Genomic DNA, 15,205 nt, shown 5'->3' with positions numbered 1-15,205 from the left:
TAGGGCAGCACAAAGTCCTCCTTCTTTAAGGAACAATAAGTCTAATCCCCTCCTATTTTGCAGCACTACTTCAGACAGGGAAGTTAAAGATTCTTCTAATTTAGTTATAGACTGTTCTATAGTTCTAATATCAATGTCCATAGCTGTACGTAATTCTTCATAGTATTGGGGGGTCTGAATTAAGGCAGCGGTCCCTGTACCTACTCCTGCTGCTACTCCCAATCCCAAAAGTACTGCCAGGGTTAAGGTAATGGGCTCTCTTCTCCAACGGGCCCGATGATCAAACTTATCTAAAAAGGAGCTATCATCATGATACAGGAGTCTAGGAATAAGCTGAACTAAAATGCAGAAGTCTTTGGAACTATTAAAAACAGATAGAGATACACAAGGAGTGAGACCGGTATTGCAAGCCCATACTGTGTCTATGGGAGGCACCAGATACTGACCACTTTTGCTAGGCTGGATGTTCTGGGTCTGATTACAAAGGTGCCGTTTATCCTGAGGCGCCTGGCCTAAACAGAGTCCACTTCCTGAAACTGCTTCCAGAGTCAGCTTTCTGTTTTCTCCCCAAAGGCATTGAGAATGATCTGAAGTAGTATTATAAGTCCTGATCTGAGCAATTCCTTCATAATAAGGGGGCCTAGAGTCATAGCATAACCAACATGATTGAGTCATATTAGGATTAGTCCTATTCAACGCCAAAAAAGCTCCTTGAACTAGACTGACCAGACGGCTTTTTGTATCTAGGGGCGGTGGGGAAACTAAGGTCGATAGGGAAGGTCTCACTGTTCTGGGCTGTGGAGTTGGTGGAGCTGGTACAGCCGGGACTTGTGGGGGAGCTGGTACTATTGGGGGACCCTGTTCTGTCACAGTCAGCCTGATTGTAAAAATGAACCCAGGGTCTCTCGGTGGACTGGATACACGCCAACCCCACTTATTTCCTTTAAGCCAACTTAAACGATTTTGTTTTCCTTTTTCAGTGAATTTTATAAGTAGGGGGTTGCAGTATTTACCTTTGCATGGTCCTGGGGGGCTGTTTTCAGTAGCACACCCATAAGCTCCTATGGCGGCCTCATCTGGATGGAGGTCGCCATAGTTTGGATATTTATGGAGATCTCTTTCTCCTTGATATGGCTTATCATAACCACTACCTCGTTTTACCGTGATTAGATCCCAGTCAGAGGAAGGCTTCCAGTAGGCATCCCCTGTCGTTTCACATGTCCATTTGCCACAGAAATAATCTGATGCCCCCCCACATTTTTGTTGAAGCTCTTTGTTTTGACCCTGACCAGGGCAAACATAAAACTGTGCAGCTCTAAGATTAGCCCGGTAGAACTGCCCTGAACACCCATACATGTTCCCTATTCCACCTGAAACACACCGCTGTTCAGGGGGTGGGTTACTAAGATCAGTATGGTCAGGGAGGTCCCAATTGGGAGATCCTGCTACTAACTTACAAATGTCAGGTGTGAGATCAGGCCACCAAGTCCAAGGGGGATGTGCTGCAGTGATTGCCCATACAATGTTTCCCTCCCCATTAAGTACTTCCCATGACTGTTGAATCGGGGCAAGAGGGTTGTCGTTCCCTAGGCTTAGGGTGGCCCCCACGACACAAGCGAAGTTTAAGAGGATTGTCAGTAGTTGCCACCGTCCAGTTGTCTTCATGGTTGCCTCTACCCTGGCTAGGAGCCTTCTTGACGTGGGAGGCGTGGAGTTGTTAGCAGTATCAGATATGGTCCTTTCCACCGAGGCTCAAGAGTGCCGGTGCGATGTCATCTGACAAGGACCGAACTGCTGTAGTCTCAGGTGCATGAGCTTCTTTGATCTGGTCCCAGATCTGTGTTCTGACAACCTCCAAGGCCTTTAAATGGGTAAACAGAGCAGAGGGTGAGAAAGAGTCAACACAGGGATCCAATATCCTGCTAGACTCAGTCAAAGAAGTAAAACGTCCAGGTGTGTTTCGGACTCTGAGAAGCACAAAGGGAAGGAGGGTCACCCAGTCTTTACCGCCAGTCTCAATAACTAATTTAGTTAGGGTCTGGGCATGACGCAGGTGCACGTAGATCAGATCTCTGGCTGGAACTGGTGAGATGTCCTTGGGATATCCAGCTCGTTCACTGTAACCAGTTGTGACCAGACTTTTTTTCTGTACCACCTGCAAGCCCTTTTAACTTAGCATACAGAGCATTATTAACAACATAGGTTTAAACACATCATTTGAGACTATGATGGGCATAGGAGTTTCATAAAGGATCTTAAACAGAGTAAAACTGAATCAAGAGATAGGACATAGGGAAGGAACACCAAGTCCATGCCAGTCTCCACGATTAATTTTGTCAAGGTCCGTCTTAGAGTTTTAAACTAATTTTTATCTATCCTGAGCTCTGAGGTCTATACACACAATGTAATTTTTATTTGACCTCTAAATGCTTGGCCACACCCTGACTTACCTGGGCAACTATTGCTTTTGGCACTCTGAACCTTGGAAAAAATTTTCTTTAATAGTCTTCTTGATGACTATGTGAGCAGTATCATTTATCCATATTGAGAACGTCTTTTTCTGCAGATGTCAACAGCTTTCTTTGTCTGCATATTGTTCCATACAGTGGCAAAAGCATACCCGCTGTCAGTGTCATTTATAAAGCTTGTATCAAAACCACAAGTTCAGCTTTTTGGGCTGAAGTCTCTTTAGGGAAGCTGCTGGCCTAGATCACCTGCTTTTTGTCCACTGCTGCACTGCTGTCCCCGCCTTCCGCTTACCTTTAACCATGAGGCTACTGCCATCCGTGTAGGGTAAAAGGCTTAGTCAGATCTGGCAAAGCCAGAGCGGGGGCTGCAAGCAAGACTGCCTTTATGCTGTCAAAGGCTTTTTGGTGTTCCTCAGTCCAGGTGAATGGGACTTTTTCTTTAGTCTAGAATCTGCAAAAGCCCACCGTTCCCAGAAACTCACGTGGCGCGGGGTGGTGGGGGTTGGGATCAGCATCACAGCCTTTTCCTTGGCTTCGGTGAGCCACCGCTTTCCGTCGTCGGCACCTCGGTACGACATAGCTGAGCTTTCTTAGCCGATACCCGATATCCCAACTCACCCAGTTCATTCAGGAGCTTCTAGGAGGGCCAGAATTTTTCTTTGTCTTTGATGTCTCTGCCTTCAGCCAACCGCAGGGCTTGGGTTAGCGCCAGGAGTTCAGCCTTCTGAGCCAAAGTTCCTTCTGCCAGAATGTCAGAGTGATGAGTAGGTCTTATTCTGTCAACAAAAAGCTCTAATAATGTGTCCATCAGCCAGGGAAACAATTGAATCATGTGTCCCTGACCAGAAGCCACTATATGCAGACAAGCAGGCCATCCCTCAGTCACCAGGTCTAATTTTTCAAGTGCCACTGGTCTTTTAGGGTCCCAATTTCTGAGTAAGAACCTCTTTGGCAATACTTTTGTTCTCAGTCACATTTAGGAGTCCCAAAGTTGGGGACAACATTAGGGCAGTCTCAATAGCATCCAAGGCCATCCAAGGTTGTTCTTTATTTCTTATACGAAGGGCTGTTCATCTTTTTAATTCAGCAAAACCTGGAATCCACAGTCTGCAAAGGCCTGCAGTGTCCAGGAACCTTTTAAACTTGCTTTGCATTGGTTAGTGGAGGAATATGAAAACACAGTCTCTTTTTAGCTGCTTTTAACAGGTAGACCACCAGTCTCTTTTAAGGACTCAGCTTCTGTGTTAGCACCCCTTCTTCTATCTCTTTATTTTTAGCCACGAACAGGTGAAGGGTTTTGTCTTGAGGGGGGGCTCTTCTTCTTTTTGTTAGGACAGTAAACACTTTGATCTTTAGCCAAAGGCTTGCTTTTGTTGCCAGGTACTAAGTTTTCTAGTCTCCCTGACTTTTGTGACCAGCAGTTCATTTCTCTTATCTTTTTTTAAAATTTTCTGGCTCCCTATTTCTTACAGATCATCTCTAAGTGCTAGTATTATTAGCAAGTATCACTGTGCTAAGTTCTAATCTTTGTCATTTATCTCTCTTTGCTCCTGTTTCTTAACTGCAATGGATCTAATTATTACATCTATATTCTGTCACTTAACTTTTGTAACTTTTCATAACCTAGGTCAGATTAATGGGACATTTTCTAGTCCCACAGACATGAGACCCTCAACAGAGCCTGGCAGTCAGGTGCTCCTTACCTTGTATGTCTCCCTCACCGGAGCTTAGAACAAACTCACACAGCTCAGGGCAGTGCCTGAGAAGAGAAAACACATGGGGCAGAGAAGGGAGTGCAGTTTTCACATCTGGCTATACCAAACCACTGATATTTCAAAATGAACACAATTTTTTTCTGTTAACAGTTAACAAGAGACAGGATACAGGGGGCAGGAGAATGAGCCTTTCTCCCACCCAAGAGGCAGGCAAAGGCTGAAAACAGATCCTTTGATGTGAAGAGCCCAGCGCCGAGTCTCCGCTGCGCGCCGGAATGCAGCGTAAACTCCTGGGAGTGGCAAACAAACGCTGGCAGGCAGGCAGAGGCAGCAATTTAACTATTTAACTACCTGATAGACGCCCTGTGCTCTCTGCACTGTCTTTGGGGAGGGAGCACGCAGCCAGGCAGGCACAAGGGAGTGCGGGCAGACTCTGGGGGGGCCAAAGGAGGGACGGCGGCTGTAGTCGGCCCCTCCCCAGCTGTGGCAGGCTTCACGGCCACTCCGGGACCGGCAGGCGGCCGCACTCACCACCAGCATAACTGCGCCGCCAAAGCCGGCTCTGCATCTAGGTTCTCTTTTGAACAGCCTGGGGCTCCCCAGCCGAGTGCGGACCGTGTGCTGCCCCTGTCGGCCGGTGGCAGCTGGTCTTGCCCCACGATGGCCCCGCAGCCAGGCTGGCCGGCGCTGCCTGCCCGCTGCGAGCCGCTGGCACTGCCTCGCCGAGAGCGCGGTGGGCAAGACCGGCCTGATGGTTCTTTTTCTCTTTTTTTCCTTTTTTAAAACCATTGCTGACAAATTTTGTCCTGACGTCAGTCCAAGTCTACAGTCGACAAAGGGTTAACACACACACACACACACAGTCTTGTCATGTGGCCACAAACAAGCACACTCGTCCACGCCTGGACTTACACAACCAGCCAAACACTTTTTTCTGACGGGGTCGGATTTCACATTGACTCTCGCTCTGGCAGAGAGAACATTCTCTCTCTTTTTCACTCTGCCAGGCAACAGCCAGGTCTTTTTGACTGTTCTGTACCCTGGGCACTCCTTCCAGGGTCTCCCTTGGAACATCTCTTTTGGGGTGCCGACCGTGAGGCCATAGACAGTCGTCCTCTCACAGCCACTGCCAGAATAAACCCACAATCTCAGAATACACAAATGCAGCAGTTCCACACCTACACACCCAGCAGATTGTCCCATTTCTAGATTAATAGCAGACACAACAAGAGTGGACACGACAAAAGCAGACACGAGACTGAGACAAAAAGAAAAAACCAAAGCACGAGGTGGGACTCGAACCCACGATCTCGCGACCTGAAGCACGAGGTGGGACTCTAACCCACGATCTCGCACAGAGGGGTCCACTAAGCGTCCTTAGTCCTCCCCTTGTCCTCCTGGGACGTCTCCCAGGGCGCACAGACGGTGGACACCTCCTGGACACGTCTGTCTTTTGTCCACACCCTACGCTCCTACCCGGAGCGCGGTCTCACTGTGCACATTGCACACTGAGCGTCTGCAAAACCGAAACAGCGATCGCTCATACAGAATGGCCTTCCTGGCCTTTCAGAAATTAACAGAACACAGACACCAGACCAAAGCAGAACAGTAAATCTTACTTCTGAGTGGGTCCAGGACCTCTGGGTAGACGCGCTGATTCCCGGCCAACGCACCAAATGAAAGACTCCAAAACTCCCAAAGGGAGGCACTTACTCAAGCCTCGGGTCAGCCGCGCACCCAAGAAGACACTGAGACCGAACTTAAGATGTATAGAGAGTAAGATTTAATAAAGCAATGACAAGAAAGAACATAAAAAGCACATATACCAGATATCTGGGGTCGAAACTCGCAGAGGAGATTCGGCAATTAGCCCAAACTTTTCACAAGCTTTTATAGGAAATAGCCAGGTAAAAAGTACAAGTTTTACGTCACCAAGGTGTTCTGCCAAGGGGCTTTACATAACCAAGGGGTCGTGTCCTATATTTTGGCAATGTACTCGATCTATTGGAACATTACCAGGAGGCCCCTATCTCAAAAATGTTCTTGGCATAGTCTTCAGTTGGGAGGGGTAGGACTAGGTTTTTTCCAGGAGACCCCTTATCTAAAAAATGTTCCTGGAGCAGTTTCCAATTGGGAGGGGGTACCTTGGGGTAAAAAGTTCAGGAGTGCTCCGGGAACTATCTCTGGATGGGAGGGGTAAGAGAACTCTGAGCTGAAGAGTTCATGGAGAGTTCAGGTGTCCAGTAATTAACTCTTTCACATTCTTTCTTCAATGGTAGTATAGTAGATTTATATGCACTGTCATCACACATCATATGTGTGTTGTGTGTTGTATATGTCCTTACAGCAACCTTACTGATGTCACTACATGATAATAAGGTTTCAGCAACAGTACATTCTTATGGCACTATTGATACAGATGTGATCTGTTGTTTGTCGATGCACTGTCCAGCAATTTTTGACTATATCCAAAGAGACTTAATTGTAGATACAAAGATATAGCTATAGACTAAATGACACAAAGGGGAGTTGTGCCTTCCTGTATGTTATGAAAAGTGACAGAATGAAAGTGGCACTTAAGAATATAATAGGACTTCTTTCTGGTTATTCTCACAGCCAGGGGTTTATGACTTGACTATTCTGATGCTAAGCTATGCTGTTGCCCTCTGATGGGATAACTCTGGTACCAAAAGATGAACACTGAAAATTTCAAAGTTGCATGAAATTGTGGACTTGCAATTGTGTAGCAGGTTGGCTATTTAAAGAGAGCACCCATTGTCTAGGTTGAGATACAGTCTCAAAACTGCCTAAAACATGTCTGTGAGGTAGATTCAGATTTTAGAAACAGCAAAAATCCCCCTTTCCAAAAGAGAAAGTGACAATGTTCTACAATGTGGGACAAATGTTATTCGTACTCTAGGCAATCTATCCTACTGGAACTGAATTCTGACCCTTGCCTTTCTTGTCTTTAAACAGTTAGTTACCTGATGTGTTTGAGAGTGGGTATAAAGAAGCATCAATACTGATGGATATAGCCACAGACAGCAACATGAAAGTTACATCCTTGTTGAGTCTTTGGCATATAATTCCAACATTCACCTCTCTGAGCTAAAGAATAGCTATATTGCCCTTGTGTTACTATTGAGAAAAATGAGTAAAGGAGGGGGTTGCAACTTATCCAAAGGTCCCCACAAATGGAAAACCTCATGCACTTAACCCAACACATTTCAGGAAGCATGTTATCTTGGGTACCCTGTACCCTGCCTCAGGCTTCTTTGATTCTGCTATGATTTGCAGTTCTGATGGGCTGGATGAATAGGCTGACCTTATCTGTGGTCATACATCTCTTGGGATGGAGACTCACAGGCATAAGCATTTCTATAGTGGAGGGATCCTTGGAGATATGGAGAATCCGTAAGGGTCTGGGGCTTAGCCTCTTAAGACTGCCATTCTGCAACTAGTCCAGTGTGGTTAAGCCTCTAAGTCTTTCTGAGCCCAGATGCAGCCTATCAGAAATGAGTACTGTAGAGCTTATCCTTTTTCTTCCAGAGATTGGCTAAAGTAGTTGGTGAGGAAGAATATTTGAATTCACCCAACATTTCTCTGTCCTTTTTATGATCATGGTCATGGAATAACAAGTTTCTTCATTTTATTCTTACATATTTATTAAATACAACACATCCATTTTATTTTTAGTTTTATTTTATTATTATTTTTTTAAACAATGTTTCTTTCTGTAGCCCTGGCTATCCTGGAACATGTCAGGTAAACCAGGCTGGCCTCGAACTCAGAGATCTGTCTGCCTCTGACTTCCACTTTCTGGTATTAAAGGTGTGTGCCACTATACCCAGTTGACACATCTATTTTATCTTTATAATCTCTGTGTACTTGGGGGACCCATAATTTCCAGTATAGCTTGCTCTAGTGACTTGTAGGGGTGGTGTCTGACGATGGTGATCCCCTGCAGATCCATGTTCTGCACAGCTACCAGCATTTTCTACATCAAGCACATACCTGACACATCTTCAGTGTGCACAGTCTCTAGAGCAGTGGCTCTCAACCTTCCTGATGCTCCAACCATTTAATACAGTTCCTCGTGTTGAGGTGATCTTCATCCATAACATTATGTTAACTGCTACTTTGTAACTGTAATTTTGCTACTGCCATGAATCATAGCGCAAACATCTGATATGTAGGACAGTCTTAGGTGATCCCTGTGAAAGGGTCATTGGAACCCCTAGTGGGTTGCAACTCACAAGTTGAGAACTGCTGCTCTAAAGGAGTCACATCTTCTGGGAGAAACAGCTTAAGTGTCTCTCTCCTTCTTGTGTGGTTCTATGCTAACTCTTCTCCCCTCTCTTCTTCCCATCTCTCCTCTCTGCCTGTCTCTCTTCCCCATCTCTCTGCATATTCTAGTAATACCAATATGCATTTTGTAATCTTCCCCAATTCTGCCTATTATTTGCTTTCAATGTCACCGCTTCCTTTTATGTGGTCAGTTATAATTTTAATTTTCTTCCTAAAACAGTCTTGCTCTATAGCCAAGCTAGCCTTGAGTTTGTTGTACCATTGCCATAGCCTTCCCAAGGCTGAGACTCTCACTAGGTGTACACCTTTCATGTTCATCTTTTCTTGGTCAGTTTAAATTTACCCTTTAGGAATCAGTTCAGATATTATATGCAGAAAGTATTTTTTCTACTGTGTCTTAGTTAGGGTTTTACTGCTGTGAACAGACACCATGACCAAAGCAACTCTTGTAAGGACAGCATTTCATTGGGGCTGGCTTACAGGTTCATTCCATTATCATCAAGGCGGGAGCATGGCAGGGTCCAGGCAGGTGTGGTGCAATAGGAGCTGGCAATCCGAAGGCTGCTAGTGGAAGACTGACTTCCAGGAAGCTAGGATGAAGGTCTTAAGCCCACACCCACAGTGACACACCTACTCCAACGGCGCCACATGTGCTAATAGTGCCACTCTCTGGGCCGAGCATATACAAACCATCACATACTCAGTACCACAATCTACTCCTAAGCCTTTGTCTACTTCATAGCCTCTTTAATTTTGTTGACCTGTATGTAATTACCTACTGTAATTATACTCCCATATATATACACTTCCTTACCATTGACAAGTGCTTGAAGAAAGGGGCTTCTCTGAATTCCTCATTATGTTCCTAATGGAATAGAGTAGGCCCTATGTGGGTGCTGGAAAAAGATGGTGCGACCTACAGCTGTTCTACAGGGCTAGGAAGCTTCTCTTCCTAGTGAACAATAGTGAATGCAGAGATGCACAGCTGCTCCAGATGCTGCCGATAAGTGATGGCTGAGTGCTTGGCTCTAAACTACTTCCTCTAAGGCTCAGGAAACACCATGAAAGAGAGTGCAGAAGGAATGTAAAAACCCAGAGACAGGAAGAAGGGGTATGAAATGCCAACTTCTGGGCATGGCATAGTCACCGCCATCTTAAACTTACCCTGGACCTGCATAAGACTTGCCTGCAAGTTTAATTATTGGTTACTGAAAGATTCTGGAAGACTAGGGGCCATAGTCTTTGTTTCTGGACCCATTGATGAGTGTACCAAGTGCCAGTGGACAGTATTAAATGTGCGGTCAAAGAAATGACCTTGGTTAAGGTCAGTGGGTCACTAAACAAAACAAGAAGCTTTGAAAGTGGGCAAAGGATTTGTAGAGAGGGAAGGGTGTTGAAAGGGTGGGATGTCAGAGTAATTCAAATGCATTTTTATTCATGTATGATATCTGGCACAAAGCAAGTTAGAAAAAAAAAGATTACTACTTTGAAGTCGTAACTATTCATGACCAGCCCCTGTGCTAGTTTATGCCATGTCTGAATATATGCCCACTATACATTATACTATGAAGACATATACGTTTATACTTCATTTATCAAAGAGAACAACTCTTCTTTCCCGTGGAAGCAATCAGACTTTAAACTAATATCTAAAGAAAGGATGAGAGGCCGGAGAGATGTCTTGGTGGTCAAGAGCACACACTGATCTTGTAGAAGACCTGAGTTCATTTCCTAGCACCCCCAGGAGGGAGCTCAGAATGACCTATAACTTCAGCTCCAAGATAATCTGGTGTCATCTCCTGGCCTCTGTAAGCACGGCACCTCCCCGTCCCCATATACACATAATTAAAAAAAAAATCTCTTAGGAAAGGGTAGCATAAAAACCTTTAGGGTATGTTTCACATTGCTACAGGGTATTCAGCTTGAAGGAAGAATGAGTAAGGCATTGTATACACCTGGAGAAGACCAAAGGACTGGGTAAAGAAAGTCTTAGCTAGTGCATTCCTTGTGGTGTACACTACTCTCTTCCAATGTTAAATCCTTGATGTGAAGAGACATACTTCATAAGAAAGCATAAGAGATGCAGGGACCTTTGCTGATACTGTGAGTGACCGTCCTTATAACTTCTGACCCTGTCTGTATAACATATATTTATAGCCCCTTTGTTATTATGTGCATTTGAAGTGCACAGGCGTGCTTTCTTCTGCACTTTCTCGCAGAAGTTCCACTTCCCCCACCCCAGACTCTCTCCCACAGCAAGCACTGTGGGGTGCACAGGCAACTTGCCTCTGTGTTTTTCTGCAGAATCAGAAGTTCTGCTTTCCCCAAACCCTGCTCCCCCATGCAGCAAACTCAGGCCTTCCTCCCCTTCCCTGGATGCTCTGAGAGAACTCCAGGAGTCACAGGTGCGAGTGAGAGGAAGACAGCCTCCCTCTCCTCTGTGACACCAAGGCTAACACTCTCTCTCCCTGATAACTGGCTGGGTGCTTTCCAGGTATAGCTGGCACCTGTCCTTGGAAAAAAGGAGATTAGGGTCCCACATTTAAATTATAGAAGGGAGGTGATCAGAGGTCACAGACAGTTATGGCTGGCCATAAAACTAGTTCCTGATAGCCTCATAAAGATAATCTTTAGGTCGGAAGAATCCCCCTTTCAGCCACACAACTCAGCCCTACCAAGTGATACCGTGTTTGTGTTTGAGTTATGACTTGCCTCCCCCCGCCTTCCCCCATCACCCTAATTATTCAAAGAATCTCTAACTACGCTGTATACAAGTGCCCAACCTTTCAAGCTTGTGGTCACACTCCTGTCCTGCCCTGTGGGAAGGTTTGTGGTCCAAAATTAAAAGACTCTTATGCATGATTGCATAAGAAGTTCTTGAGCTCCTGGATTTCCACAGAATCGGGGCACAACACATTAAAATGACTATAGAAATTCTTCAACTGTTGCTTAACTTGTAGTGTAAGAATTGAGTGGTGGTGATTTCTCTGGGTCACATCACATTACATATTTAGAAGCTCCCATTTTATATACTCTTGCAGAAATCTTATCCGTGTTTCCAAAAGTTGGGAGCCTTGGGGGAAGAACAGATATCATCATTACAGGAGATTTCTTTGACCCTTCTGCCCGGGTTAGCATTGCAGGTAATTATGCTGAAATGGCTGAAAATGGTTCAGGTTTTTTGTTTTGTTTTGTTTTGTTTTTTTGTTTTTTGTTTTTTTTGTTTTTTGTTTTTGTTTTTCGAGACAGGGTTTCTCTGTATAACCCTGGCTGTCCTGAAACTCACTCTGTAGACCAGGCTGGCCACGAACTCAGAAATCCGCCTGCCTCTGCCTCCCAAGTGCTGGGATTGAAGGTGTGCGCCACCATGCCCAGCTTCAGTTTTAAATTCTCTAGGCTGTAGGTTTTGTTTGTTTGTTTTCTTTTCTTTTCTTTTCTTTTCTTTTTAAATCTCTTTTGGCTCATGGCTGTGAGGGGAAGCTGTCTTACATTTGAAACTTGTATGTATGTATGTATGTATATATGTATGTATGTATGTATGTATGTAGTGTGTGTATAGATGTGGATGAATATATTTGTATGTTATGTGTCTGTGGTATGTGTGGGGTGTGCTGTGTGTATATGTGTGTATATGTGTATGTGTGTGGTGTGGTGTCTATGTGTATGAGTGAGTGTATGTGCATGTGGTATGTGTGTGGGTGGATGAGTGTGTGTGTGTGTGTGTGTGTGTGTGTGTGTGTGTGTGTGTGTGTGAATGTATGCCACAACGCTCCTGTGGAGGTCAGAGGGTAGCTTTTTGGAGTGGATTCTCTCCTTATCTTGGGGATCAAACTCAAGCTGTCAGGGTTGACAGAAGGTGTGTGCCTCCCATACACAGCCTGCCATTGGCTCTGGATTTGTCCTTTGTCCTTTTTGATATCTGATTCTTCTAAGGTCTTTCCCTGTATGTGTTAGCAACCGGGTGTGATGTTTGTCCTGTCACCTTGCACATGTGCCACATTGACAGGATGGCCTTCAGGAAGACTCAGCATATGTGCATATCTGTCCTATGGATGCATGGAAGAGAAAGCATATCTGCCTTGCCCCAAAGGTCTTCTTTGATTAAAAACAGCCCTTCTCTTCATCTTTGGCAGTAGTGGATGGGCATTTCCTATGCAGTCTCCTCTGGAGAGTTCCCTTGGGAAACCGCTTGGTGGTGCCTCTCTAGAACCCTTTGTCTTGAAACAGGGGTGCTTCTGACACCCTCATGCTGCACTCACCCACCCCACAGAGCAAGAGGGTCAGCACCTCCCTGTGGAATGGAATTGCTCTGTGTGACTTGCTTGCTCACAGCCGGCCACACTCCATATTCCACCCCTGGTGCTCTGCACAGTCCCTTTCCTGACCTTCTGTCAGAGTGACAACTTTTGCTACTATCCAGACCCTGCCCTTTATATCAATAGGACCCTTTCAGCCTTTTCTCCCACTGCACACTCGTGAGTGAGTGCGTGGTGTTGTGGCGTGGGTTGCCTCCGTGGCATGCATACATGTGTTGTGGCATGGCATGGTGTGTTTGTGTGTGTGTGTTTGTATGTTTATTTACAGGTATATTTATAGGTTTTAAAATTCTCCTTAGGCATCCCATGTGATATTAGATATGTGTCTCCCAGGAAGATTGAGTGCACTACCAGGGCTCCAGGAAATGAAGCACGGCTCACTGCTCCTCAGGCAGGTAAGGAAATCGCTAGGGCTGCACAGTAAATTCTCCACTGCCATGCTTTGTCTCAAGGATCCAGGGAGTAGAAGGAAACATGCTTGAATTCTGTTTCAGCAGTGTGACTAATTAGATCCCCAATGCCATGATCAAGCCTATCATATCAGGGAATATCTTAGCCTCATTTTGTTCCTGTTTGGCACTACATTCCTAGCCCCCACCATATGTCTAAGCAGTAGACTTCAGGCAGAATATAACTGCCACCAAGACACCGTGGCTACTGAATGGAATCCCCAAACTGTCTCTCTGCATTTGGTAGGGAGGTTGTTTGTTTATGGACCAAGGAGACAGGAGCAGTGGAGCATGCTCTTCTCTGTTCATAGCAGCAGCAGTAGGTAGATCAAAGAGAAAGGCACAATGGAGTATATTTAAATGCTGTTTATTTCCCCTGTGGGCATTTTTTTCTGTTGATATCACAAATGGGTATGTGAGGTGACATGGCCACCAGCATCTGCCTCCAGGAGACACCCATGGAGGAGGCAAGGCAGCAGGTTCCACCTGTCTTCATTTGTTTGAAGCTCCCACATTTTCTGCTAGGCATTAGCACTAGAGGCTCCAGTTCACTTAAGGATAAGGAAGGCTGGCATGTTGCTCTGTCAAGAACCACGGGTTGCTGTTCTGTGCATGAGGCACTGACCTAATGCTCAAAGATGTAGCAAGCCAATTAGAAAGGCTCAGCACTTATAGGCAAAATTGCCCTGCAGGAGTGAAGCCTTCCTAAAGACAGTCCTTTTGGTGTGTAGAGAGAAATGCAAAGGTCTGTCTTGAGAATTCTGGAGCTCCCAGACTGCCAGTGTTTACTTAAGGAGAGCTCCCACCCAAGGAAACCAAAGTACTGAAGCAAGTGATGCAGAGAAAGTGTGTTTCCTGCGTCAGGAAGCAGAAGGTGGTTCCCTTGTTGAGCATTTCCTGCTTTAGGTGCTGTACTCATGGTAGGATCATTTCCTGAAAGCAGCTATTTGAGTAAGTGATACCCTTTTTGAAAAGCTGTTGAAGTTTGTCCTGTGGAAGTAAGGCAAAAAAACACTCAAAGCAGGGCTTCTCCAACATGGCTGATTCTTGCCCTTAGGGGATAAGATGATATTAGCATCTAATGAGTTCAAACCAGGGATGCAGTTCATACTTCAGTGTATAGCACAGCCCAACAACAGAGCTGCCCAGACTAAAACAGCAACAGGACAGAGGTTAGGAATCTCAGAGTTAAAGTGATTTTCTTAACATGCTTTGAATTCTATGCTTACCCCGTATTTATGATCCACTTTAGGAGCTAATGAGCAACATTAGTAGTTTATAATAGTAGTTATAATAGGTAACCTTTATCGAGTAATTACTCTATTTCCAGATCCTATAGTCTTTGAATATTGTTTCTGGTTCTTACCAGCCCTATTTCGATGTATGAGTGAATGGAGACTCAGGGTATTGAGGAATGCCTGCAAACCTCACACCTAGTAAATGATAGACCACAAATCTGAATACACAGTTAAATACATCTAGAACTTTAGTGACTATCCGGGATGACTGTCCAGCACTGATAAAGATAGGTATCCAGTATCAATGCCCAGTGCCTTTTGCCTCAAGGCTTGCTTAACACAAAGTATAAAGATATAAGTGCAACATCAGTTAAAATACCACATAATCAAACTATGCCGCCAACCGGCCTTGTGTGTAGGACCACACATTGAGGTCATGACACTTAAAAAAACTTGAAGGACTGGAAAATCTTTCTGGGAAAAGGGGATTTTAAGAAATAGAACTTGCAGGCTGAATCAGGCCTTCAACTTCAAGTTCAGCCTAAGAAGGCACAAAGTCAGACAATGTCACACATTAGTGCCACACAGGCCACCTTTCAGAACAGCAGTGTTTGTTCATTCATGCTCTTTCTAAGACATGGTCTTCTTCTGTAGCATGGCAGCTGAAAGTCTTCCTCCCCTCCTCTTCCCTTCCTTTGAGAAAATCTCTCC

The 15,205-nt window shown here is 45.1% G+C and overlaps 1 protein-coding gene and 1 long non-coding RNA gene across 4 annotated transcripts in view; one reads left to right on the top strand and one right to left on the bottom strand.

Annotated features, from left to right (window-relative positions):
* The window catches only part of Pkhd1 (PKHD1 ciliary IPT domain containing fibrocystin/polyductin), a 544,477-nt gene that overhangs the window by 39,197 nt on the left and 490,075 nt on the right, over positions 1-15,205 (top strand). For all 3 annotated transcript variants that reach the window (XM_029477026.2, XM_021159032.3, XM_085835877.1), the window contains exons 12-13: positions 11,533-11,634; positions 13,107-13,202. In XM_029477026.2, the coding sequence (XP_029332886.1) occupies positions 11,533-11,634; positions 13,107-13,202 (198 nt within the window). The remainder of the gene's footprint in view (positions 1-11,532; positions 11,635-13,106; positions 13,203-15,205) is intronic.
* LOC147006011 (uncharacterized) lies at positions 1,611-3,715 on the bottom strand. Its single transcript, XR_015046736.1, has 2 exons — positions 2,951-3,715; positions 1,611-1,861 (listed from the first exon to the last, which is right to left on the bottom strand). It is a non-coding gene; the product is annotated as an uncharacterized LOC147006011 (long non-coding RNA).

The sequence above is a fragment of the Mus caroli genome, unplaced genomic scaffold (genome assembly GCF_978045245.1).
Source record: "Mus caroli unplaced genomic scaffold, Mus_caroli_1 scaffold_1, whole genome shotgun sequence".
NCBI lineage: Eukaryota > Metazoa > Chordata > Mammalia > Rodentia > Muridae > Mus > Mus caroli.
The sequence above is the reverse complement of the archived record's forward strand: the minus strand, read 5'-3'. Positions and strand labels throughout refer to the sequence as shown.